This window comes from Chiroxiphia lanceolata, chromosome 3 (genome assembly GCF_009829145.1).
Source record: "Chiroxiphia lanceolata isolate bChiLan1 chromosome 3, bChiLan1.pri, whole genome shotgun sequence".
NCBI classification, from domain to species: domain Eukaryota; kingdom Metazoa; phylum Chordata; class Aves; order Passeriformes; family Pipridae; genus Chiroxiphia; species Chiroxiphia lanceolata.
This window is the reverse complement of record NC_045639.1, coordinates 105,852,282-105,879,549: the sequence shown is the minus strand read 5'-3', so window position 1 is coordinate 105,879,549 and position 27,268 is coordinate 105,852,282. Positions and strand designations below refer to the sequence as shown.

General features: G+C 40.2%; 1 protein-coding gene across 2 annotated transcripts in view; it reads right to left on the bottom strand.

Moving 5' to 3' along the window:
• Positions 1-14,008: 14,008 nt before the first annotated feature.
• The window catches only part of KCNS3 (potassium voltage-gated channel modifier subfamily S member 3), a 34,461-nt gene continuing 21,201 nt past the window's right edge, over positions 14,009-27,268 (bottom strand). For both annotated transcript variants that reach the window (XM_032684351.1, XM_032684352.1), the window contains exons 2-3: positions 17,566-17,750; positions 14,009-16,928 (exon numbers count right to left, since the gene is read on the bottom strand). In XM_032684351.1, coding sequence (XP_032540242.1) covers positions 15,398-16,879 — 1,482 coding nt within the window. In that variant the 5' untranslated portion in view covers positions 16,880-16,928; positions 17,566-17,750 and the 3' untranslated portion in view covers positions 14,009-15,397. The remainder of the gene's footprint in view (positions 16,929-17,565; positions 17,751-27,268) is intronic.

The following is a 27,268-nucleotide window of genomic DNA, read 5'->3' as shown; positions in this document are numbered from 1 at the left end:
TTATTTCAAATATTTACAAATGCATGGACTGGAATACAGTTTCACAGTTTCTAGTGAACTAATCTAGAACAAAAACGATTGCTCACTTTCCCACAGGAAGAAATCCTTGTGTTTCACCCATGTTCCCTTTCCTGCATGATTAACTGATACTTCTGAATCAACAACCGATGACTTCCAGTAACAATTCACAAGAGGCTAAAGTCATAAATAGATACAGTCTCAAAAATATTTATCTAAAAGCAAAACAACTCTCAAATCAGCTGAGCAACGATAGGTTTGCTTGGTACATATTAAGATATAAGGATTGACTCTTTCCACAATTTAGAGCCTATGCACTTTTCTCAGATAATCCATGCAAGAAAAGCAATAAAAGATCTAAGAACTAAGAAAATAAAAATCAGATGTAGTTATAAATATCTATGCTGGTAATGAATACAAGCTGGCTATGTTTCACTGACAGCAAAAATTAAAAATGCAGACCAGGTTTATCATGACTTTCAAACAAGAGTGCAGAGTGCATAATTAAGCTCAGATCTCAACATTAATGGAAAACTCGATTGTATCAATATCAACTAAGTGTGTATAATATAAATATCTATTAATAATGAGAAGCAACTATACCAAAGGCATGAATAAATATAGCAAAAGCCTGTAAATAAACTGCATAAAACTGCCCAAATAGACTATGCTAGAAGTTAAATCTTATTAATGCTTTAATGAAATGAAAGTTACCTTCTATGAGCACAATATTCTCTAAAGAGTTATGAAGCAGCTGGAAGTGCCTACTGAGGGTGCCAACTGTCCCCCAAAAATGCTCTCTATCCCCAGAAGCTGTGATACAAGATCAGTTTTTTCAATTCTTTTTCTTAAGTCCTTCAACTGTTATGGTGGCAAAGCAGAGTTCAAAGGTTTGCACTGCTCCATTAATTCCTGCTGACAGTAACTCACAGCTCAGGGTTGTTGTCTCTTTTCTCCTTTAATCAAATAGAGAAAGGATGTAGATCTGCATTATGAGTGCTGCCTTAGTTTCATTTTATGGAGAAGGGACAAAGGGCAGGGGGAGGTTTTGGGACTTATTAGAAATACTTTCCCCTCCAGTTAAGGAGCCATGGATGTATTCTAGCTCAGCTGGAGAGGAACTAAGGCAAGAAAACTGTCCAGGCTTGGAGTGGCACAACAGCAGATTCACAGATTAAACACCTTCTGTTGGGATTAATCCCACAAATACCTGTGGAGGGAGCTAACAGGTAGGCAAAGCCCAGAAGATTAAGACTGTCATGGCCCTTTCTTCCATTCTTCTTTCACACTCCAACTTAAGAGGCTGCTTGTATTTAAACCATAGATCTTGAAGCTTTCTATCACTTATGATAATTTGGTGGCATAGGTGATGTCAGTGTTAAATACAATGAGATTTCATAATTCACACAGTGAATGATGAAGCTTTGCAAACCACAGAAGCCTGGCATCTCTTCAGGAATTAATTAATATATTATGTTTGAAATTGCAGGAGACAGTACCAAATTTAATGATCATGTAGCTGGCACTCTTCAAGATGTATGAATGTAAGCAAAACATAACAGACAAGTAAGCTCCTGACTTTAAAATGGTAGAGGTTATATTCCACAACCTTGAAGCCAGATTTGAAATAAATTTAGTGCTTAGAAGTAATTTAAAAAGTAATAATGCTCCTTTAAGGAAAGAATTGAACTTTTAGTCTCAGCATAAAATGCGGCTATATTTCTAATATTGGCATACTGAATCAAATTATATCTGAAGAATTAAGAAAGTATGGAGAAAAACCTGTCTGTGCTGACTATGGAGAAACAGACTGGTTTTCACAGAGCTAAATGGAGTCAAGAGGTTAAGGAGAGGGATTCAAAATACTTGAAGGGATAAAAATGTAAACTGATGTATTCAAAACAGCACAGGGAAGTTAGAGTTTTGTGTTCAGAGACTGTCAGAAAACAGATTTTCCTGTTGCCATGGAAATTGAAACAAAACCAAAATGCATTCCCAATCACAATGGAAGGGTCAGATTTTGAAATTTCCTCTGGAAAGAAGCTTCTAGGGAAAAAAAAAAAGATTAATTCAGAGTCATAAAAATATGTTGCTTCTGGCACATGAAATGCTTTGTGTAGGTAAAGATCCAGATTTAATTCAGTAGTCCAGCTCACCTCTATTTATATAATTAAAATATTAAAAGCTATATGATAACAAAGATACTCAACAAACTAGAAAAACCTTTTCAGTAATATATGCAAATATGTGCATGATAAATAGAACAGATCACAAAGAAGGAAATTGCACTTTGACTTTTAAAATCAGAGATAAAATAGAATTATTAGTGTTACCTTACAATTGTGTTGGTGGGAAGACAAATCACATATGTATAGTGCTCGCATACCAAAAATGATCTTTACCAAGAAAAATTAGGCAAACACATCAAAGACTGGGAGATGCCATGGCAGACTATCACTGTATCTCCATCATGCTCCCAAGGACCCTTTTACCAAGTAAGACTTTATTTCACTTTTTATTGACATGTACTCCCAGTTTTCTCCTGGAAAGTCCTTCTTCATTTTCCATGGGAAAATACTGATCAATACCACTAAGCATATGAACTCCTCCCCTTGAGCCTGAGACAGAGTCACAACAGAAATTCAAATGTACAAGGCTTGGTCCAATTATCCAGCTGTTTTATCCTCAGCGAACCTAAGTTCTGAGGGCAGGGACACCTCTGGACACAGGGAGGTTGTCCAGTGAAGTCCTTACTGAGTTAGAACCTCAGTGGAGCACATTTTCCCATTCTCAACAAACTGACAAATTATGCAAGTCATAGGTTGGACTCAACGATCTCAGAGGTCTTTCCTAACCTAATTGATTCTGTGATTCTGTAATTTGGACTATTGCCACATGTATGGAGTCAGGGAAAAAAAAGGTTGGGTTTCTATCAAGAAGACAGGGATCCAGAGCCTCTTGAATTTTTTCAGGCTCACAGCTCCTTTCCATCCACTCAGCAGAGAATTATTATTATTATTATTATTATTATTATTATTATTATTATTATTATTATTATTATTATTCTAAACCTGGGTCATTGGAGCAATCTGCTCTGTCTTTACACAGATTCATATCAGCATGACTGAGATAGTGAGGAGCTGGAGTTGGGGCTGAGCAAGGGGCAGCCAGTGAACAGGAGGAATTCTTGAGCCACTTCTACCATCAGCCCTTCATCTTCACTCTCCTTGGCTTGAACTTTGTGCCCTAAACAGTACCAGGAAAAAAAAAACCCTATGCTCTTCTTGCAGAAGCCTTTCATATACATTCATTGCTCTAACTGCCCAAGACTTCTCTAGACTAAACAGCATAAATATTAAATAATAATATTATAACAACCTCTCTCTTGAGCTGACCTATCCAATTAAGTGCAATACTTCTGTTTACCAGCCACTAAGCAGTGACTGGTTGATGCTAATTTATTTACTTGAAAGAACTCTACTCAAAACATATTCGCCAATTATTGTAGAAGAACATAAATATCCATTTGTAACTAATACTTAAAAGAAACAATGATCTGCTCTCTGATCAGTCTTCCGAGTTAGATTCCCATCAAAGGAATCTCATGAACAGATGGGGTCCGACAGGCTTTTCATATGTTTTCTTTTTTTGTGCTTCATAATGAAGCTCTCCCTCAAAGTTCTTAAAATGGGCTCATTTCCTTCATCAGGATCTTTCATTTTCTGTCTTGAGCAAACCAGATGATCCATTTCTCTTTACCAATCACCTAAATGACTGATAAAGTGTCACACACATCAAGGCAAGGCAGTGGATCCGTGGTAGTAAACATGGAGGTGACACAGATTTTATTTTTTTCCTCCATCTGAATTCTCCAAGGAAAATAAGCATTTTGCAAAGAACACAGCTGAAACCGGATGAAAACAATTTTTTTGTGAATAGAAAATTCATTGAAAAAGGCTGCAACAGAGAGACAAACTTTATATTTGAATCCAGCCCACAGTCGGTGGGAATCTTCCTCAAAACAAACAAACTGAAGAAAAACAAAACAAAAAAGGCAGGAGGGATCTTGGAACAGTGCATATTTCATTGTGAAATTTTCTGAGAGCTTCTTGTTTCCAAAGATGCTGAAATGTTGCATTTCAACATATTCTAAAAAAATACTTTCTCATTGTGAAACTTTGTTTTTAATGTCAAACCAGCCTAAATTGAATTAGATGCAAACGAATTAACCCCTCCAAATCAAATGAAACATTCAGTCAAAGAAAAAAAGCTCAAGGGGTCTTAAATTACAGATTTTTTTAAAAACGATTTGGTTCAGCAACCAAGTAGAAAAATCTATTGTTTGCTGTAATAAACTATACTATTTTTTATATAACTATGACAGGACAGCAGAGGGGACAATTATTTTTCTTCCCCCTCATATGTCTTCCTTTTTTTCTTAGACATTTCATTAAAGACAGCTCATTTTAAACAACTTGGTCAGAACTAAAATCAGTTCTTCCGACAAGACCTCAACTTTTTCCACTTCTCCACAGTTAAATCATCATTTTCCCAGTAACATAAGGACTTCTTCAAGATCATCATTCCACTTTTCACCACCCCACCCCTGCTAGGGAAGGAGTGTATGGATTGAGAGACAACTGCAATCCTACATAGCTCAAATGTCAGAAAGAGAGGCAAACGATGTGATGGAGACCAGAAGTGCTGGGTTACAGAATGGCTGGCACAGGATCACATGAAACATCAGCCACAGTCACCAGGGAAGATCCCAATGTTTTGTAGTCCCAAGCTGTTGCACTCCACCATGGAAGCGATCCGCCTGAGCCAGCCCAGATCTGTCCTGGTGCTCCATGCCCATTGCACCACAATGCCTACAGTTGTCTCTTCCTGGTGGAAACCAGGGCTGGCTGCTGATCCCTTTTGTACCCTTGTTCCCAAATGACCATAACAAAATGCTTAGCTGTCCACTTTTCCCAGCCCTTGAGCTGCCTTCACACTGCCAAGGATAACTTTAATTAAGGTGTCGAAAACTGACAGAATTGATCACAGAGATGGTTTCCTCCATGACGAGCTGTCTCAAATTCTGAACTCCTTTTTCAACTACATTTTTCAACCACTTAATTAAAAAGTGGTTCATCACCTGACTTGGCAAGAGAAAGGTATCTCAATCTCCACAAAAGGAGTCAGAGAGAGAAAAGAGTCAGCAATTTTTCTTACTTGTCTTTATTTTTTTATGCCAAACTGTCTGTATACCTTCTTTTTTGATTATTTCACCCAACAATAATCACTTTGATAACTCTGGAATTATTTGGCCATGAGAATTACTATTCAAATATTTTTGCCTGCCTTTTCTCACCACACAAAAAGCAAGGCATTTTTCTTCTCTTTTTTATCTTCATCAAAAAATAACTCATCAATCAGCCTATGTAAAGTCTATTCCAAGTGGGGTTTTTTGTATGAACTAGATTTGTGATGTGGAAGTCATCTGAATTCTAAAGAAACTGGATACTGAAATTATATGCAGAAGAACAGGATTTCATCAATACAAAGCATTTCTTACTGACCTCATTCCCCTCACCCATTCTTTTAGTTTGCTGAATAGCTGGGAATATTGGATGGATTATATAGCCTGACACATGCTGTATGTCTTGAAGGGGAATTTGTGTTGTCAAAGCCCTCTTGGATGCAATGAAGTAGAGAACCAAAAGGAAAAGAAAGACCACAAAGTGAGCCACTGTCCCCTTCCCATTCCACAGTGGTTTATCCATCCTGAAATGACAGCAAGAAGGGAGACTGCACTTTGCTAACACTGTGTTAGGACAGTCGTTTTACTTCCAACCACAAGTACAGGCTGAGCAGAGACTGGATTGACAGCAGCCCCAAGGACAAGGACTTGGATATGCTGGTGGATGAGAAGTTCAACATGACTCAGCAATGTGCACTTGAAGGCCAAAAACCCAACTGCATCCTGGGCTACATCAAAAGCATTGTGGCCAGCAGGTTGAGGGAGGTGGTTTTCCCCCTCTATTCCATGCTCATGCGACCCCCACCTGGAGTACTGCATCAAGGTCTGGGATCCCTAGCACAGGAAAGATGTGGACCTCTTGGAGCAAGTCCAGAGGAGGTCCACAAGGATGATCCAAGGGCTGGAGCACCTATTCCATGAAGGCAGGCTGAGAGAGATGGGGTTGTTCAGCCTGCAGAAGAGAAGACTGCAGGGTAACCTTACTGTGGCTTCTCAGTACCCAAAGAGGAAGTACAAGAGAGCAGGACAGGGACTTTTTACCAGGGCATATAGTGATAGGACAATGGAGAATGGCTTTAAACTGACTGAGGGCACATTTAGATAGGATATAAGGAAGAAATTCTTTACTGTGAGAGTGGTGAGGCACTGGAACAGGTTGCCCAGCGAAGCTGTGGATGCCCCACTTCTGGAAGTGTTCAAGGCCAAGCTACGGTGGAAGTTGACCCTGCTCATGGTAGGGAAGTTACAACTGGATGATCTTTGAAGTCCCTTCCAACCAAAACCATTATATGACTCTCTACTGGAGCTGAGGAGATAAAAAACTTCATCTTTGCAGCATGTCCTCTCTACAAACATGGCTCTTGACATCAGCCCCTTTCCTATTCCATTACCTGCTTCCAGCTGCTCTTGTTACATCTCTCCTCTGTTTTTAGGTCTGAAAAAGCATTTTAACACTTGAGGAAATTGGCACTGGATTGAGAGGGCACAGAGCACTGCAGTCAATGCAGTACACCTAAGCAGGAGAAAAACACTAGTGCAGAGATGTCATCTTCCCACCCATCGTCTGGAGCACAGAGTACACAACAGCTGTGTGACACATCCAGCACGCACATTCCCCACCCTGATCCCCCGATTCCCCTACTGCTTATCTTCACATGGACTCTCAGTAGCCCTAAAGACCCTCCAAACACTGCATTTGGTTATTGCTACTCCCATTCTTGCACTGTCATTACTTCTATGACAAGGTAGAAAAGCAGGGCAAAAAGTCTTTGAGCCACCTTTTCACCCTTATCTCAGCATTTGCTTCCAAGGAACACTTGTGTTTTCTAAACCCCTTCAAGATACCATAAATCTTTTGGGGATTAACGAACACATTAAGTGCAGCACACAGATGTTTTAATCAGGTGACAATACAAGGAAAGCAGGTCAACAAAACCCAAGACTATTGTAGAAAGTGCCCTTGGCAAAATCCCACAGTCCCACTAGCCTGCTCACCCTGCACTGCCCAGTGGTACCACTTGGCATTCCACTTCACACCCCTGAAATGCAGTAGCTCTCCCAGCATGGCAGATTAGCAAAGGTTACCTTTGGTGACAGGCAGCTAAAAGCCTGCACAATAACACTTTAAGAGCTGTCCAAGCAGTCAGTATATGCCTAGATATATGAAATACCAGAAACACTAGCCTCCCTTTTAGAGAGGCAGTCTAAAAGCCAAGGGTACATTACTGCATCAGAAGCTGCAATTAGAACAGAACTAGACTAATACCTGAATTCTTATTAACCTTTCATTCACTGAACACTGCCAGAACTTTAGTTCTGCAGCTTGAAATACATTAACTGTGCTACACTTATGCATGAATTCATATGTTGCTTAGGAATGCTTCTACTGAGTTTTAAGTGCATTCTGAAGCATCACTTCAGGCTGAAGTGCTGAACCCTACCTTTTCCTTTCACATTCAATTGCCTAAAAGAAATTTGCAAATTAATATTGTCTATTATTTATTTTGATTTGTCAATACAAAAAAAAATGCTAACGCAAGAGTGTGTGATGTCAAGGGCAAAACCACAAAATATAAAACTAAATTATGAAAACTTCAAGCACCCCCAAATTCTACCTACTGGCCACTTCTTTTTCCACACCTATAGCTGGAGCTAATTTAATCTTGAAAATACGCAGTAAGGAAAAACTGTGCTGTGGTTTTGGTACATTATGTTTTTGCCTTTTAAAAGAAAGTTGGAACAACATGAAAAATTATTGTCCTGAGGGAAGTGGGATGTTTACAAAAAAAGTCATGTTCATTTTTAACCGCCTTAACTTCAATGTGCCCTTCATTTCATTCAACACTCTCCATCACCATAGAGCAAGAAGATTGTTACTACATCTCCTATAAAATACGTGGAGAAATAAGAAAAAAAAAAGTGTTTTGCTTTCCACTCAGGAGGCTTATAAAGCCATACTGTCAGACACCAGTATCATTCTGGTTCATAAGGAATTCCTGTGCACTCGATGAGCATTCAACTGGCATTCTGGTACCCAGAGTTATTTATTCACCACTATTTATTTTCCCAAAGATCCACAATCCAAATATGCAAGACTGCAACTGCATTATCCAAAATCCAAAGAAAGGGATGCTTAATTGTGTACTTGGAGTTACACCATCTGCAATAAAATGTCAAACCTGTCTGCCTGTCTCATGACCTAAGCTGGTCTTCACATAATTGATTTAAAAAATACCAAAAAGTCCTAAAGTTCACAATTCAGGAGCAGGAAAAATCCTCTTCCATGAACTGCATGTCATTTGATGCTGTCAAAAAATAATATTGAACTAGAGAAACTATTTTGAACTCTTTCACACTTATAGTTTCCAGGTTTCTAGGAAATGAGATAGAAGCTGCAAGGATGATTTATAGTATGTGCAACACTTCAGAAAGATCCAAAGTCCAGTCAGCGTGAGAGGTAACAACAGCACCACATCTAGAAACTGGCTTAGAGAAAAGCACATATTGGACCTGTAACTCAAAGCCTGTGGGAAGACAACACATTATTCCACCTAACTGGAATGGGTTCAAGGTTATATACAGATCTTTACCTGTGATTCAGTAAAAGTCCTTATATTAACACAAGACAAAGTAGCCTCCAAATGGCTGCTGCTAAATATCTGAACCTTCCATCTTTTTCCTCATTTCTGCTTTCTCTTAGAAGTCTCTTAGAGGTTTAGGAGGAGGGCAACACCAAATTCAGTGATACAATTTTACCTCCCCATCTCATACCAACCTCATTACTTTCCCACACAATGACATCCCTCTTTAGGGACTGCTGGCTGCACACCTAGTTGCCCCAGGAAGGGTCTCCTGAGCAGCCCTCAAGGCTGTAGTGGTCCCTCAGCCTGTATGCTCAGTGTTAAATGTGCAAAGGAAGCTCACGTATCACCGCTTGTACATAGTCCCTTGTTCCTTCTCACCACTGAGGCAGTTGCAACACTAAAACAGCTATGACAACTAAACAATACTTCTGCAGTTTCTCCAAGCCCAGATTTTTTTTTTTTTTTCCATTTCTGCAGCTGCAATTCCAGGTCTTGGCTCCACTATTCTATTTATATGAATGCACAGGGGCAGATTTTACAACACATGACACAGTAAGAATATTTTATATGGCTTACAAGAAGCCAAGAAATAATGCAAATTTGGGTTATAAAAGTACTGTCAGCATATTGAGCCTCCTTCTTTGCCAATGCCAGTTTGCTCCCTCTCATATTTTATTATGTCTTTTTTATAATTACTACAGGAGATTGAGATTCCACTTGCAAGTCATTACGGATTCTAATAGACAACTAGCAAGGCTTTTTGCAAAGTCCAAACTTTCTTGTACAGGAATCTGGTTTTAGCAATAGTTAAAAACTAATCCTATAATCTGTATTAGTTTTTAACCAGTGGCTATCCCACACCAGCCTTCAGGCTTCAGAACGAATTCCTGGGTCTTGGTTTCCTGTCACTCATGCACAGACACCTACCTCAGAAACACAGTCCTCCCTACAGGAACAGTGTTGAGAGGGAAAGGATAGCATCACCTGAGGACAATCACACCCCTAACTTCTTGATGCCTAGCACTCCTCATATCTAACTTCAGCCATCTAAAGACCAGGCATCTAACCTAGCTAAATCATATAGAACTGTTGTATAGCCATCTTCAGACAGGATCTTTGTATAGCTAGGATGGACATGCTGTCTTCTGAGGAGGTCTGTAGTTTCCCTGTTGACAGAGACCAACCAAATGATCAGCCACATAATTGCAGAGATTAGGGGAAATTAATTCTGTCAGGGTGTCTTTCTGTCTTCATGATTCATAAGACATTCTAGGACAATGACACTAAATCAGACTACAGCAGTCTCTAACACAGTCAGGTGCTAGTTAGAGTAGGACTGATAGAGGAAATAGCAATAAATGGCATAAAAAATAGGTCACTCAGACAAAATATACGACATTAAATAGTAGAAAGCAACTAAAGATTAAGCCATTGTAATGCAATGGGTTCTTGGACTCTACCTTGAACCAGTTTTGAAGAAACAGTGACGGTAGATTACCTTCATAAGGTACCACATGAAACCACATGATACTGATTCTCCCTCAGTGAAGGTTCTCTCCCACCACCAGCCCTCATCTTGGGAGCCCAATTTCTTGGCCTAAAGGCTCATGGGCCTGTTGGGGATGCTGCGAAGTCTCTCCCTCCCGCTTGTAAATGGGATTTGGAGAAAACTGATGTGTGGATAAGAGAACCCTTGAGCCACAGCCCTTGACCTGAGCAAAGGCTGCTCCATTCAATATATTCATTAAAAAGATGAGCTGTAGGTGTTTCCTCAGGGGAACTGTCATGTCTTATATTTAATCTGATTATATACCTAAATGAGCTCTGTCCAGAGGGCATATATACAATTACATATAAATTATATCCATCCCTAAGGAGCTCTGCCTTCACTCCTTTACTACCTGTAACAGCTATCAGTCCATACCACAGTGAATTACCACTCCTTGCACCACCTCAGTTATGCCAGTGGGGTGGAAGGGTAAAGCCCCAAGTGGAAGTCAATAGTGCTAGGCATCTTGTAACTTGTCTAGAGATGTACAGTGAGTTTTTCTTCTGTCATATTGTGCTTTGACCATGAGTTCATCAGGAAAAACTAACTACAACTACACAATAAGTTAAGAGGTCTCAGCAAGCTGTGACATTTTGCTATGCTTAGAAGAGACACCACAATTCTTGTGCAGCAAGAAGTGCTGAGATGGTTTTAATGGCATCTGCTGTCTCTTGATTGACAGAGCATAAACATTTCAAAAGTACAAGCAGCAGCACTGCAGCCATACAGCACTAGACAGCATTATTTACCAACTGTGACCGAGCTACTACAATCAGTCACAAATTGCACATCTAGCTGAGGGTTATTCTGATTTTGTTTGAGAAATGTCCTCTTCTGGATGAAGACGTATTAGCAGCTTCACAAACACTGTCAGCTAATCAAAAAATATTAGAGAAGCTTTCCACAGCTTAGTGGTTTTCTGTCACTTACTCTAGATGTTAGGAATGTGTGGAAATGAATAAATGTATTAATACACAGCAGCCTGTCAGGAGCCCTTGGCACATCATGAGCCCTTGTACTGCATTTGCCAGTCAAATCTGCCTGATACTCCCAGCACTCCCTAAAAGCGACCCATTCACATGGGTATCGACAAGGAGTCTGCTTTTAAATGGTAATATTTCGCATTATGGAGCCTGACACTAATTTCTACCTAAGACAAAAGTAATATTTCATTTACACACCTGACTTGAATGTGCTGTTTATTTACCTCACATTTATGTTCAATAATTTGAGTGACACTGACTTTTCTTACAGAAAGCACTGCCTGTGTGCTACTGATTGCTCATATATACAGCAAGAGTGCTCACTAATTTCATTCCCACCAAGTTCTGCTTGCTGCTATCCAGGTGGATGAAACATGCCTTTCTGGACTCAGAAATACCCTTGTTCTGGGACAGAAACAGACTACTGGATGGGAAGGGAGGCCAGGGTGGCAGCAACAGGGTATGCAAGGGAGAAGAGAGGAAAGGGGAGAAAAGCACTGGTGGAAAAAAACAAGAAATAAAGTGAAGACAAGTGAGGCCTCTTTCTGTAAACTTCTTCCTCTTTTCCTTTCTTCTAAGGTCCTCTCAGGCTTTTCCATCATCCCTTTTGATTGACAGCTTCCTGCCTTCTCCCATTCATCTTTTCTGATTCCTTTACATTTGGCTTTTTCCTCTACTAACACAAACCAAAAAGTGGTCCCAAGTGACAGAGCCTGCTCCCAGCAAGGCAAGAGCTGTGGGCAGTTTGGCGACAGCCCTGCCAGCTGGAAGCCTCTCAAACAGGGAACTGCAATGCAGTGCAGTGCTGTCTTGCCATTATACAGCAGGGAAAACCACTGCAAAGATGGATGCTCCTGTGGAAATACTGGATATCAAAAGGTTTCCTTCTGAGTTTGACAAAGAAAGTAATGACGTGCCAGTAAATTGTTTTGCATAAGAACAAACAAATCTCTCCCATACAAAATGGGATGCACATCTGAAGGGTAACCTTTTCTGTGCTTTGGTGTCAGAAACAGAGCAGCTGAGTGGTGCGAATTTAGGAAGCATTTTTAAAGGGAAAAACGTGGTTCAGGAAAAAAAAACCAATATACAATGTACCTTCTGTTGACACTGGTATCACAAATTGATAATATGCCACTGTAGATCAAGGAAGAAGACAAATTAAATAAGAAACAATCCCCTCTTAACAGTTATTTCTAGCTAGGCAATTATTCTACTAAGAACTTTTACAAGCAGCAATAACGTGCAGTATCTCATCTGCTCATGGTTTGTGACACTCTGTAGTACCAGAGCATGTCACAGGGCTGCAGTTCTGCCTTGAGAGGAGTATCCTTTGGCACAAAACACAGATCACATCCTGCTCCCACTTACACCTATGTGAAACCAATGTGCTTGATTTATTCCAGCAAAGGGATCAGAATACAAGAAAGCCATTTTTTAAGACATAACTGAATTGAAAAAGGCCAAGATCCCATCAAAGAAATCAAAATAGCATACATTGCATGATACATGGATATGTACTTTACCTTCTGATGTGTTCCAAAAGACACATCTCACTTTGCTGCAAGCTGTATCTATGCATAAAAAAATTCAGATGAACTTACACAGTGTCACAGCCTTAAGACTGATTCATGTGTTTGATCAAGAGCTTATCAGTTTTATGACAAATTACCAGTCAGTAAAATTTAATACACAAAATTGTATACTCTGTGATCCTCGAGTAATGCTTGATATATAAAATGAGATTTTTCAGTAGCATTTTTTCAACTATTTAATACAAATTTCTTGCAGTATTGTATTGCAATATTTTTCATTTCTTTAGATCTTTAGTGGCAATGTAATATATCTTTATATGGAGACTACCAGGAGAATTTCTTTGGACAGGGAGTAATTTTTTTTGCTCTGCTGGTTCCTGTTAGATTCAGCTGCACATAGATATTTAGTATTTTATATCACTGTATCTTTGTAATCTTAAGTGTTCAGTAAGAACAAAACACATTTAGGCCAACCTTCCCTTTTGGTATTCCTGCACTAACTATGGGAAGAATTAAGTTTAATTATCTGTGAAGCATTACATACACTTACTACATTCAGCAAGTAATAAGCCAAATTTTGAGGTTTCTCCAAAGCTCAAAATATTCCCTTTAAGTCCCACATCACTATATTGGTGCACAGAAATCCTGAGGGACACTTCTTTCCAATGTATAGGTTGATCCTGTTCTTTTTTGTTTCTCCATCTCAGAAAGAGGTTAGAGCTCTGGGCCTCAGCAAATATAAGTGCACCTCAGCTACTTACTTAATGTATTTTGCACCAGAAAATCTGGCAGACACATGAAAAATCAACCTTCTGCAGTAGCTAAAATGGATTGCCATCTTTCTGGTATCTTAGTTTTGAAGTCAACTCCTACTGAGTTTGATCTTCCTGACTAGAAACTCAGGACAGGCTTCTGTATTTGGCCCAATAATACCAAAATATAATAAAGGAGTCGAACCTCTCTTTAAGGAAAATATCAACATCACAGTGTCTTCGATTCTCCATTGTCCAGTATTTAATTAAGTCACTAGACAAATGAAAGAAAATGAATGTTCAGAAACACCACAGACTATAAGGTCCACTTAACACTATAAGGTCCTTGAGCTTCTCCAGCACTCCTTTACACTAGGTTCAAGGACTGGCTTTCCTTTTAAATTGCCCTAGAAGATCCTGTTTGAAACAGAGCAGAATTAGCTGGCTGCATAAGAAATCCTTGGAGATGAGAGGAATGCACAGAGCTGCAGCACTCTGCCAGGCACTGAGCACTGCTCCAGCACATAGCACACACCTGGAAAGCTGCCATCACCAGCAGATGAGCTTTAGAAAAAGGAGCTGAAATAGTTCAAACATGGGTGCCCACATGCAGTGCCCATCCTACATCTCATCCATCTGATGGGCAATATATTGCAGAGAAGAGCATGTCCTCACATCTCCACTGCTTGGCACTACAGCCCCAGACTCAGACCAACTCAGACCAACTTCAGCACAACTGAAGATGCTGCTCACACTGCTCCTACCCGCAAGGCAGAACCTCCAGCAAGGGGCAGCACTCACAGTATGGAGCAGTAACTTCTAAAGACCACCACTGGTGTTTGCTCCAGTGCCCACAAAACAAGGTCTCTAGGGAAGCCAGAGGGGAGGTCTTAATCACCCAGGATCCTCTCCAGGCACCAGAATTGCTCAGGTTCACAATGACAGAAAAGGCAGCTAAACGGTGCAAAAAGCTTCTGTCCTGCCTACACCAGATACTTCATCATGGGACTTATGATTTACACCCTTTTGGACCTGATAGAGCTTGGCCATGCTGGACCCTGGGAAAATTATAGGCACAATGGGAATAATTTATTTTAACAAACTAAAAACGTATTGTGCTTTTGGAAAGAAATTCATAAATATTACGCTTCCATGGAGTAAAAACATTATGTGCCAATATATTTTCTGCCCCAACTTAGGAAAGAGGTTCCCAACTCTACAATTACATAAATATGTTAGTGAGCACAGATTTATGTGTACATAATTTCTTCTTTCATCTAATGTATTTGCAGGTAAAAACTTCACTAACTTGTGTAATAGTTCTTACATGTTTGTAATATATCTCTACCTGAAGAGCAGCAAATTACAATAGCCAATTCTGTATAAGATATCAGACTGCTGCAGGGGAAAAAACGAAAAAAAAAAATCAAACAACAATACTAACAAAACCAAAAAAGCACTGGTCTCATATTTAAAACTGTTTTCCCAACTTTTTCTCCCCAAAAATGCATAACATTAGTGTGTAAAAACTAAACCACCACAAGAGGCATATTTTAAAGCCTCATATAATCAATGAAGTTTTTATGGCATCCTCAGAGCAAAGAATGTCCAAATATGGCTGAGAGTTAAGTACCCTGAGAATTGACTGCTCTTAATGAATTCACAGAAGTTTTTAAGTCCACATTTACCAAGAATCAGAAGAGAAATAAAGGGAAGAGAACAAGGTTCAACTCATTTTCCTGTACTATTCTCTAAAGATATCGGGTTATAAACATCCTCCATATCTTGGATACTAGAGGCATCTGTTGAATCTTGGTCGCTGACTACAATTCCTACTGAAGAAAGGCTAGAAATGAAAGAGTGCATCTTTTTTGCATAAATATCCCTAATGTTAAAATAGGGTAGGTCGTTACACTTCTCTTTGCGATCATTGTTGCATTGGTCTGTATCAATAGCTTTTTGCTTTTGATAGTACTTAGAAAACTTATTGAAAATGATGGTGATTGGAAGTGCTACCACCAGTATCCCACAGATAATGCATAGGGTGCCAAGCAGCTTTCCAGCAAGTGTGACTGGGTAAGTGTCCCCATAACCAACAGTGGTCATGCTAATGGTTGCCCACCACCAGCAAATAGGGATGCTCTGCAGTTCTGATGAGTCGTCATCTTTCTCCACTGAGTAGACGAGCACTGAAAAAATAGAAATCCCAACAGACAAAAACAAAAGCAGCAGTCCAACTTCTTGATAGCTATGTCTCAGAGTGGCACCTAAAGACCGCAGTCCTACGGAATGCCTGGCCAGCTTCAGGATGCGAAATATCCTCATTAGCCGCAAGATCTGAACCACTTTCCCCATGTTTTCAATATCTTCGCTTTCTTCTTCCTTTGTGTCCACAGCCAGTGTGGCATAAAATGGGATAATAGAGACAAAATCAATAATATTGAGTGGTTTCTTCCAGAACTTCTTTTGACTTGGAGCGGCGATGAGCCTGATCACTAGTTCACCAGTAAACCAGACGATGCACGTAATCTCCACAGCTTCCAGCACAGGGTCTTCAATCTCCCTGTCATGGGCATCCACCCTGTGAAATTCTGGCATGCTGTGAATGCACATGGCCACAATTGATGCCAGGACAACACTCAGAGATGACACGGCAATTAACTTGGCAGACAAGCAGTATGCAGGATTTTCCATTCTGACCCAGATCTTCCTTCTTATTTCACCAAAACACAGATTGTCAAACTTTTCTAGCTCTTTATCAAATATAGATGACTCTTCATTAGAGGAGTCTATACTGTCATTGCTCTTCTGATCCCAGTCTTTATCAGGACCTTCTTCTTTCCTTTCTTGGTACCGATTGCTGCAGCAGGAATCAATAAACAGCTCATTTATCCCCCAGTACTCTATTTCCTGGCAGAAGGAAAAGACACAGAGTTCTTCCATAACATGGAGTTTGCCCGTATAGTAAAAATTCAGAACATATCGGAACAAGGAAGGATTTCTGTCAAAGTAATATTCTTTATCTGCAACACTATAATCATCACACAGTTCTAAAATAGCCTCTTCTGAATGGCATTTGAGAAGTTTTCCGAGTCTAGTATGGGGGAATCGGAGCAAGGTACTTTGATCCACTGACTGCTTAAAGCCACCCACATTCAAATTGATAAGTTCTGTATCTTTGCCAGGTCTGCGGAAAAATTCACCGTAAACCATTTTGGACAGACAAGTTCCACTGCTGTTGCCCAATGAGATTACATTGAACCTGAAAAGAACACAATATATTGTTAGAGCACTCAATTCAGTTTTGCTCTTGTGACATATTCTTTTTTCCATCGCTGGTTACCGTGAAATGCTGTAACAAAACAAACAAACAAACAAAAAGAAGAAACTAAATGACGAATACCATTATTCAGCATTTCACAGACATAGTTTTAAATCAGTTTGATAGTTTAACACAGCTTTATCAAATTTGAAAGCAACAGGTTCTGGTTTAGGTCTCCTTTTTCCCAGGGTGAAGGAAGAATGTTGCATTCAATTATGCAAAAAAATTTTAATTTAAAGACAGAAGACTTGTCAATCTATCAAAATATTTAGTACAAAGCTTTAGAGCAGGTGTCTCTCAACTACGTTTCAGTAGAACTGTATTGATTTATACGATGTTGCAATTTATAATCCACTACGTTCCAATGCTGTTTGCTTGAATGTGAACTGCAATTACTCCTGTTGACATATCAATTAATTTACTTCTAGAGTAATCCACAGAAAGACATCCTGTATTCTTGAGAACATATTAAAAGTGCATTTAAAGATTTCCAATTCCTGCCTCCAGAACTTTGTCTAGTACATATACAGGTATCTGCAGTCCCATCAGTTACTTTTCTATCTGCCTTCCCACTCACCTGAAGTGCCACAACCCTCTTACGACCTTGGTCAGTTCCAGAAGAAATTCCTGTTCTGCCACAGCATAGCTACTACCACTATGGCAATGCTGAGAAGTTGGTGTTGAAATGTCATTTCTGGAAACAGGAGCTTTCAGAGATGGAACCTCCAGAGTGATTTTGTCTCAATAACTAACTGTGGATACCTGCAGATAGATAGAATGACATTTAAACGTTTCCATATTTTACTGTAATTTAAAACATTCAGCTGAAATTGGATTCAAAAAGGATGTTATAGTTACTAAGTTAACTCTTACAGTAGAACAGCTTTCTTGCTGTCCTTTTAAAAAGCAGTTGTCTTCGAGCCAAAACTGGCAGTTCTTACACTTGTCACCAGACTATATATAACTTCTGACCACGAGGAAAGCAAATTTTTTTGATCTCTGACACTTAAACATTAATTGATGTGTACTACACTAATTTATTTCAATTTAATATAGAAGTAAATTAATTTTAAATGCGACAAGATCGCATCAAAATTCTCCAGTCCTAAGAGATGACACCATATGGCAACATGCTCAGCATACAGAGCTTGGGAAGAAGAAGGAAATGGGGTACATTCCGAGTGATGGCGTTTGTCTTTCCAAGTCACTGTTACATGTGATGGAGCCCTGCTTTCCTGGGGATGGCTGAACTCCTGCCTGCCCATGAGAAGAGGTGAATAATTCCTTGTTTTGCTTTGCTTGCATGCGTGGCTTTTGCTTTACTATTAAACTTTTTCCATCTCAACCCATGAGTTTTCTCAGTTTTACCCTTCGGATCCCCTGCTCCATTCCACTGAGGGGGAATGAGAGGCTGTGTGGGGCTGAGTTGACACTTGGGGTTAAACCACAACACAGAAGTCATTTTGTACCTTAAGATGTAGTTTGATGCCAGATATTTGCTAGCTAACAGAATGCTTAACAGACACAGTTTCTCCAGACACTTCCGAAAGGCTTCAGCTTTTAGGAATGATTAAGACACAACATAAAAGTACTGATCTCACAGAATAAAGGCAGCAAGACTCATCCAATAAACATTACCACACTTAACTCATGATCTAGATCCAGGCCCTGTTTTGTAACAGTATAAATAAAAAACCCATAAATGCCATGGACTGGGGTCTAAGTATATTCAAACCCAAAAAGATTCTACTTATTGATCCATTTCAGCCAATAAAATCTCCACTTTCAGCAATTCATTAAGATGAGAACACTAGCAATGTAAGCCAGCACTATAAAAACCAGGCACAATCTCAGATCATAGAATCACAGAACTATAGAAACAATTAGGGTCAGAAGGGACCTTAAAGATCATCTTGTTCCAATCCTTCCTGTCATGACCAGTGACACTTTGACTACACCAGGCTGCTCAGAGCTCCATCCAACCTGGTCTTGAACACCTGCAGGGATGGGACATCCACAGCTTCTCTGTGCAACCTCTGTCAGTGTCTCACCACCCTCACAGTAAAGAATTTCTTCCTAATATCCAATCTAAATCTACACTCCTTCAGTTTAAAGCCATTCCTCTTGTCCTATCTGAAGGCACCTCTGACCATGACAACTACAAAGCAAGTTTTACTCAGAAATAACTAAAGCAAGAACTTAGTTGCTCAGTAAATCCTTAGTACAATAGACTGACTTACTGTTGAGACAGTAGTATAAAACCACATTGATTATGCAGATGATATTCATAATGGTGCCTCCATGAAATTGCTCTGTATAATAAATTCAGTGAGCAATAATTTACTGCTTTATTTTGAGGGCACTGTAGTCGCAATTTGTGCAAGATACAGAAAGAAAGTGGATCTTGCTTAGAAAGGTCATGGTCCGGAACCTGCTGTATTATTAGTATTATGTGATTTTTTAGGTTATGAAAAGAATGTACTGGAAAGATTCATGATAGCTAGGTCAAGAGGAGCTTCAGGATCTGAAGAATGTCTTGTTTGACTTGCAGGGACCTTGATTCCTGAGCCATGGTTTCTTGTGCTAGGTACCATCAGAACAATTTGAGGCATTTAAACAAGTGAATCCAGCCACAGGGTGCCTCAACACAACATGGTCTGCCTCACCACAACATGGTCTCTACTCAAGGGAACCCTTTACCCACTGAAACAACTTTTTTCTACTCAAGAGTAAAACTACTCAGCTGGAAACAATTTTTTCCTTAAGTGCCTGGAGTGCCAAAGTCTGTGTCAGGAACATCCCAAGAACATAGAGCTACCACAGACTGCAACTTAAAGAGCAACATTAACCTCTTTGATCTTCTGTAAACAAGTATTCATATATAACATAATAAACTGCTAACCATTCCAAATCACACACTTCTTACCCTGGAGAGAGTATAAGAGAGCAAGTAAACACATACCAGATGTTAGTTACTTGTTTGCTTTAATTGCTTCAGTTGTTTCAGTGAGCTACTGTATAAGGACTCATATGGAATAGAAAATGAAATGACACAGAAGAAAGATGCTTACTGGAATAATGGACATTATTTTCCAAGATAATGAAAAAAATCCAACAAATAGAAGTTCCAAATGTTAAGCTTGAGGGCTAAATAAAAGCCAGTCATAAGGCAAGCTGTGTGAAAAGGATACAAACATTAGAATAAAAAACAAAACAACAGGATCTAACTCTTCCCAGTCCAATTTGAAGATGGGCTCTAGCCAGCACTTCTGCAGTCATACACTGTTGTTGGTGAGGCCACAGGCCCATTGTCTGCTTGGAAGGGGGACTGCAAATTTCTGGGCTTTTAGCACGCTGTTAAATCCCTAAAGCTCACAAAAGGAGAGTCACAGAGACAGCGTTTGCATGTATGATCCCTCTGAGACAGCTATGCCGCAGATGTATAACATACCCCAAAGTGCTGTGGTTTTCCAACCTCTTCTGGAACAAACCGCTTAAAGATTTTTAGTGGTAATGTGGGTCCCGGACTACACATTTATTTGTCAGCAAAATTTTGCTTTCTCAGTTATTTCAGTTATCTTCCACATAGTTTCTACATGAAGTCCCCATTCTCTGTGAGGTTCTACATCACAAGCTGCAGAACATCTTTCTGGACATGCTGCGCAATTTAGCATGGTAGTACCTTGGCTACTGGTAACTCCAAATTAGGGCATTTTCAGCTTTTCTGTGATTACTCAGGCACAATAGAAAGAAAGTTTAACTGCTTTGCAGTTGGATAGGCTTTGTTGTGTTCTGCCACTTAAAATACTCAAAGACAGCACAAGCCTACAGATTTTCTACCAGTCTGCTCCATGGTTATGCTGTCCATAGCCTCGCCTCCTGCTTCCTGAACAGCTGCACTTCATAAGCCTCTGAAGACTAAATTCACATTCCAGGATGGTTTCCTCTAAGTTGAAGAAACATAAATACAAAGGCCTAGTCCTGCTCAGATTGAAGTCACAAGGGATACAACACTGACATCACATACAAATCTCGGTAACTCTACAAAGTACTTCCAGAACTCAAGGAAATTTTTTCCCAAGGAATCTGATGATCTTGGTAGATTTCCATTTTAGGGTTCCCATTCAGAAAATTGAGTTCTGAGCAAATTCACTCTCAAGGGTCTAATTATTTGGCATGCCCAGTCACCAGATCATGCAAATACCTCGGCTCGAACTTCTGCTAATTTCCTGACAGTTAACAGCTTCTCCAAATTTTCCTAGCTACACATATGCAGCTTTAGACACCTACTTTTTTAAAAGTTGTGGATATGACCCTAACAAACTTCAGCTCAGGATCAACATTTCACTGATTTTTTAAGTGTTTGATTTTCTCCACTCATCACAGGACAAATACTTTTCTAAAGCACTGTCTAGGAGTACTGCCTATGCTTTCTGACTCACTGAGCAGAGAAAAACATCTAAATGCATATATAATTTACTTGATCAATCACAATTAGGGATTTGGACTGAAATCCAGTTAGTACGACTTAAGCTGTTCTCTGTCAGCAGGGCAGTAATAACTGCTTTAGTACACATAATTAAGCCTGAAAAAATGTAAGATAATATTACTTGGCACAGCCTCTTTCAGTGTGATATAAGATGTAACATTCAACTCCCCTTTGTAATATTTGAGACAGTTAACTATAAAGTCATTCACAGCCTGTGGAGGCAGAGGTTAACTTTAAAAAGTCATCTAGCACAAACAGCAAGCCCATCTGAAGAAACTGCTATGTGGTTATGGACGTTCTGTGAGACAAAGAGGATAAATTCATCAGCCAAATTATTTGATCAGTTGTAATTTATTTTTTATATTCCATTGGCAGTAACATCCTTTATCCAGAATACTGCATTAAAACGTCATGAAAATAATAGAATTATGCAATTACATTTCTTTTAAAATGGATTTAGTAGAACCTCCCAGAAGACCTTAGGTAGATAAAGTTTGAATTTAAATACCCAGGGCCAAATTTTGTTCTGATGTTATTTCCAAGGAAGCCTACTTGGCTATGTTCACCCCTGTAAAATTCAGTTTTAGAAACTGAACTTATGCCAAATGTTTGTGCATCTTTGCAATAAAATGAAACCAGAGAGAAATTATAATAATTTGGAAACAACAGTAGCTGCTGACAATAAAATGTAAAATTATTTAAATATCCATACCTGTGGAAAAATAGTCTTCAAATATAGCTTTGGGTTTGGGTTTTTTTGTTTTTTTTTTTTAAATCACCTCCTCCAAAAGACTAATAAGGAAAAAATGAAGCTATTCTAACTCAGAGTAAAAGAACACAAGCAAGAAGAACAATAAGCATCTCTAGCCCATGGTTCATACCACCTAGCTTAGGCACAGGTTTTCAAGGGGGGTGAATCACCAGAGATGGGGTCCTGTCGTAGGGTACGTGTCGGAGGCCTTGGTCCTTGCGGGGAAGAAAGACACGCAACACACACACACTAGGATGAAGAGACACACACTAGGATGAAGAGCCAGAGAGATGTCTGCCTGCTCAGCGCAGCAGGCAGCTTTTTATTAAGCTCTCCCACTTCTACTTTCCCACACACACAATACAAACATATTCCCACAAAAACACTGAGGAATGCCGCACCTGCACTCAGCTAAACAGATTCAACCTTGTACTCCTTACAACTCAAGGCTGTGTCCATGGGAACTATCTAATTAGCTCCACTGCTCCCATGGAAAACAGCCCAACACTTTATAGCATTCCAAAACCCTCAAACTTCAGTTGTGGGGCTGTGACTTCACCCCACAGGGTCCACCTCTGTACTGACTAGATAAGCAGCCTATATGACTAGTGCTGTAAGGTGTATAACTTCCATGTGACTAACAGGAGGTAAAATGGATCCTGCCAAAGTGAAATTCTGCTGATTTCCACTATGAGAATGCTGGTGAGGACAGAGTATATGCAAAGGGTTGGGTATGAAAAAGGGGCACGGGAAAAACACACCGGCTGTAGCATCGACATGAGAGAAGCTTCTTTGGGAATGCAGTCTGTGATCTGAATTGCTTTCTTATATACATAAAGAACAAGGAGCAAGATCTAATATCATCAAAATGTCATCTTGCAAAATTATTAAAGTGAAAGAAAAAAAAAAAGAAAAAGGTATTTTCTACCTGACTTGAAAAGCCCCTGGAGATAACACACATTATGAGAGTTAACAAGGCTTGCACCATTCAATGTTCCCAAAGGCTCTGCAATTTATATTCTGTTCCTATAAATCAAAATATCATTATCCACAACTAAGTGGAAATGACAGATTAAAATGTGTTTGCTTGAAAATCTACCCGTAAATCCCAACCAATTAAGTGCAGTTATAGTACTGCAGTTACAATACCTCTTCCACAAATGCCTTCCACAGACAGCTGACCACATTAAGCATTTCCTTGAGCTCTACTGTCTCAACGGCTGAAGTTCATAGACATATTTGAGGAGAAGATACCAAAGACACTATTACAGCCAGATCAGTGATGCTGTAGTTTGATGGTAAAAGAAATTGTTTCTCTCCAGGTCAATTATTTTGGTAATAATCTTGTTTGACAGGTCATCTTAATGGTACCCATCAAGAGTACAACTTCAACATGAAGTACTGTTTGAAGCGGACACTGCAACTTGTATGTCAAGGGACTCCTGCAACGACGGCAATTTCTACAGATCCCTTCCTCAATTAATATTCTGTACTCCATTTTCCACTGAGTTCTCAATTGTTGCTATCCAAGGACTTATCCAATGATCACAATGAACAAAAAATCCTACACCTATTGCAGTAATTTGTAATACCACTAGTGGTCAAAAACATCTGATACATGACTCCAGGATCAGATACTTTTCCACATAGGAAAAAAAAATGTGTAGAATGAAAATATATCAACATACTTCTTGAAAATAAATTCTGCAGTCTCATTTATCATTGGTGAAATTGTATTATGCTTATAGAGGCAGTTTGGTTTTGAAAGGTTAACTACCTCAGCAAATAAACTGATGCAGATACCCAGACACAGAAAGCAGTGTGCCTGAACTCACACAGCAGACCAGCTGTCCACAAACAAGTTCAGCCTACACCCTTGCACACCATTACCCTCCTCCCAGTCTCCTCCATAGCTATCACACATCAGGTACTGGTATGCCGAAACACTTGGGCCCAGAGCCAGCAGTCACATGCATTCTGACAGACCAGCCTGATAGCAGGTAATGAAAAAAAAGTACATTTAGCTAGAATAGAAAATCTAAATATCATTCCTGCATTTATAGTGCAGTTTCAAGAGGCAGTGTTTGTACCAAGGGTATGATGGTAGAGGGGAGAAACTGCCCCAACTATCCCATCGCTACAATCCCTCCAGGCCTAACATAAAGAGATAAACAGTTAGACATGATATATTTTCTCTAATACACAGATTCCTGAACCATTTAAGATCTCCTGAGTTTTCAAAAGTGTTAATGGTTCACAAGCCTCTACACAGAGGTAAATTATTCCCACAGTGAAACACAACTATTCCACATTAAGGAAAGGGACATGGAGTTCAGTGCAATTCAGAATATTCTTATCTCTGGAAGAGTTACAGAGTACTAAAATTAAGGTTTAACTTGCTGCCAAGAAGATCGACCTGACACTCAAAATTTTCCATTCATTAGTCCATCCTACATTTCCTGATTGCAAAGTAGAACTAGCTAATTCTTATTTCTCACTTTGTAGTCTGAGGAATTGTCCTCTAATTCCTAGTACAGATGGCAGCAGTGTCGATCATTTCTGTTCCCAGATTATCTCTTCCCCTCCTAGTCTCTCTCTTTCTTTTTTTTTTTTTTTTTCTTAATTTTTCATTTTTGGAAGCAAGGCAATATTTCTAAAGGACACAAAGTCCAATCGCAACAGTCAATGTCACTGTTTGAAAAAGTTGTTCTGAAAAATCTAAACTCTATGCATCCCATAAAGCAGGATTTTTCCACCTGTCCTGGTTAGAACAGCTGGGACCGATTCATCACTGAATGGGTATAGCCCAAACTGTGTATTCTATAGCCCTCCATGCCATTTCCCAGAAACTGTTGTCAGTAGAGGCCTGCGAGGAGGGGTGGGGGGGGGGAATGTTCCTGAGCACCCTCATATCCTTTTATGGAATGAGCACCCTCATACCCTTTTATGGAATTCCCCGCTCTGAGGGGAGGACTGAACATTCCCACCTGAACTGGAGAGTATATAAACCTGGAGTTTCGGAACCTTTGGGACCACTCGTGGGATCCAGAGGAGGACCGCAGCTCATCGCTCTCAACCTGCAGCTCTTCACCACCCTTGGCCGGACTACAATTACCACTTTTGGTTGGACTGCAGCAGCTCTCCCACCAGCAGGTTTTTCCCCTCTCCCTTTGTTTTGGACTCAAGGGGGGGCCCAGGTAGCACCGCTTCGTTTGTGCCCCGGGGTGCTGGGTTGTACATTTGGGTTTTGTGGGTTATTGCCTGTTGCTTGTCTGTGTGGTCGTACTTATTGTATTATTTTATTAAATTGTTATTCTGACTTGTAATCTCTCTTTGAGTTGGCTTGGTTTCCTCTGCTGGTTAACTTTCAAACCAGCACAATTTTTGGCGCCCACTCGTGGGGCAGAGAGAGAGAAGTCAGAATCACAATTTCATTTTAAGCATTTGTCTATTTGGATATAGAAACTCCCTGATCACCATGTTGTTTGATGCATTCACGTGGATGTTGTATCTGAGCATGTTCATATTTCCACAAATGGGGAACTATTTACCTGTTTTGATGCTCTCTTTAAAACCAGGGAGAGGGATCCAAATTGCTTTATTAGTTTACTATATTTATGTCATCATAACATCAGAAGCAATGAGTTTCATTGTAAATGTGTATTCAGTCCTGTTTGCCTGTCCTGGTTTGGGTTGCTACCTCTGGGGCCTCATTAAAAATCGCACCCAGCCCTTTGGGGAAACAGGGGGGAATGGTTGTTTCCAGCCTCTCACCTCCTTCTTCCCCTTCAGACCTGCTGCAACAGTTTTTGGAAATATTGAGTTCCCTTTTGATGTTAAGGACAGCATAATGTTATTGTTAGTGTTGTTTTGTCTGCTCTGTACTGTCTACACCATGTTTAGGGTCAGAACAGGGCCTTCTAGGGAGGTTGTTTGGACACCTACCCTGGGAGCAGATAATGCTGAGTGGCACGGGAAGTGGGAGGACATTGGCCAGTATTTGGAGAAGTTTTCTCCTCCAATGATCTGGAAATTCACCCCTGAACAACTGCAAGATCCTGTTAGCATGATAAGACTGGTGAAGGGAAAATGCTCTGGTAGCTCCAGAGATGGTCAGCTCACAGCAACCTGCTGGGCCCTGGCCACTGCCTACCGGACACTACTTGACATGGTACAGTGCTGTCAGGGGGAGGAGAGAAGGAGCAGATCCACAGGTACCACGTCCACCCAAACCACAGCTGAGTCAGAGGGAGAAAGAAATGAATCAACCGGCACCGTGTCCACACAAACCATCGAGGAGCCAGAAGAACAACCCAAACCAATAGCAGTCGCCCCTGTCCAGAAAAGGAAATCAAAGACTAAATCAGTCCGTATAGCAAATGATGATGAAGAGGCAGGACCTTCACATCCACCGGAGGAGACAGAGCCAGAAATAATCACTCGGTCCCTATCCCTGGGTGAGCTACGTGAGCTCCGGAGAGAGTTCACACGACAGGCGAATGAGTCCATTCTGACCTGGCTGCTCCGAATCTGGGATGCCGCAGCTAACGATACAATCCTAGATGGGAGTGAAGCCAGACAGCTGGGATCCCTGTCTCGAGATGTAGTCATTGACCAGGGGATTGGAAGGAGGCAGGAAACTCTCAGCCTCTGGCGGCGACTGTTGTCCAGTGTGAGGGAGAGATACCTTTGTAAGGAGGACCTCCACGTACAGCAAGGACAGTGGAACACGATGGAACAAGGTATCCGGTGTTTAAGAGAATTAGCTGTACTGGAGATAATCTTTTCAGAGGATGAAAGATTCCCTAAAAGTCCAGATGCTGTACAGTGCACATCCCAGATGTGGTTAAAGTTTGCACGACTCGGGCCAGAAATGTATTCCCGCTACTTAGCAACGCTGCAATGGAGGGAAGGAGAGGACAAGGTGGGCGCGTTGGTCAGTAAACTCAGGATTTATGAAGACACTGTCACCGCCCCACTACGAGCCCACGTCTCATGTGTGGAAACCAAACTGGCCGAACATGTCCGAAGCCTGGAAGA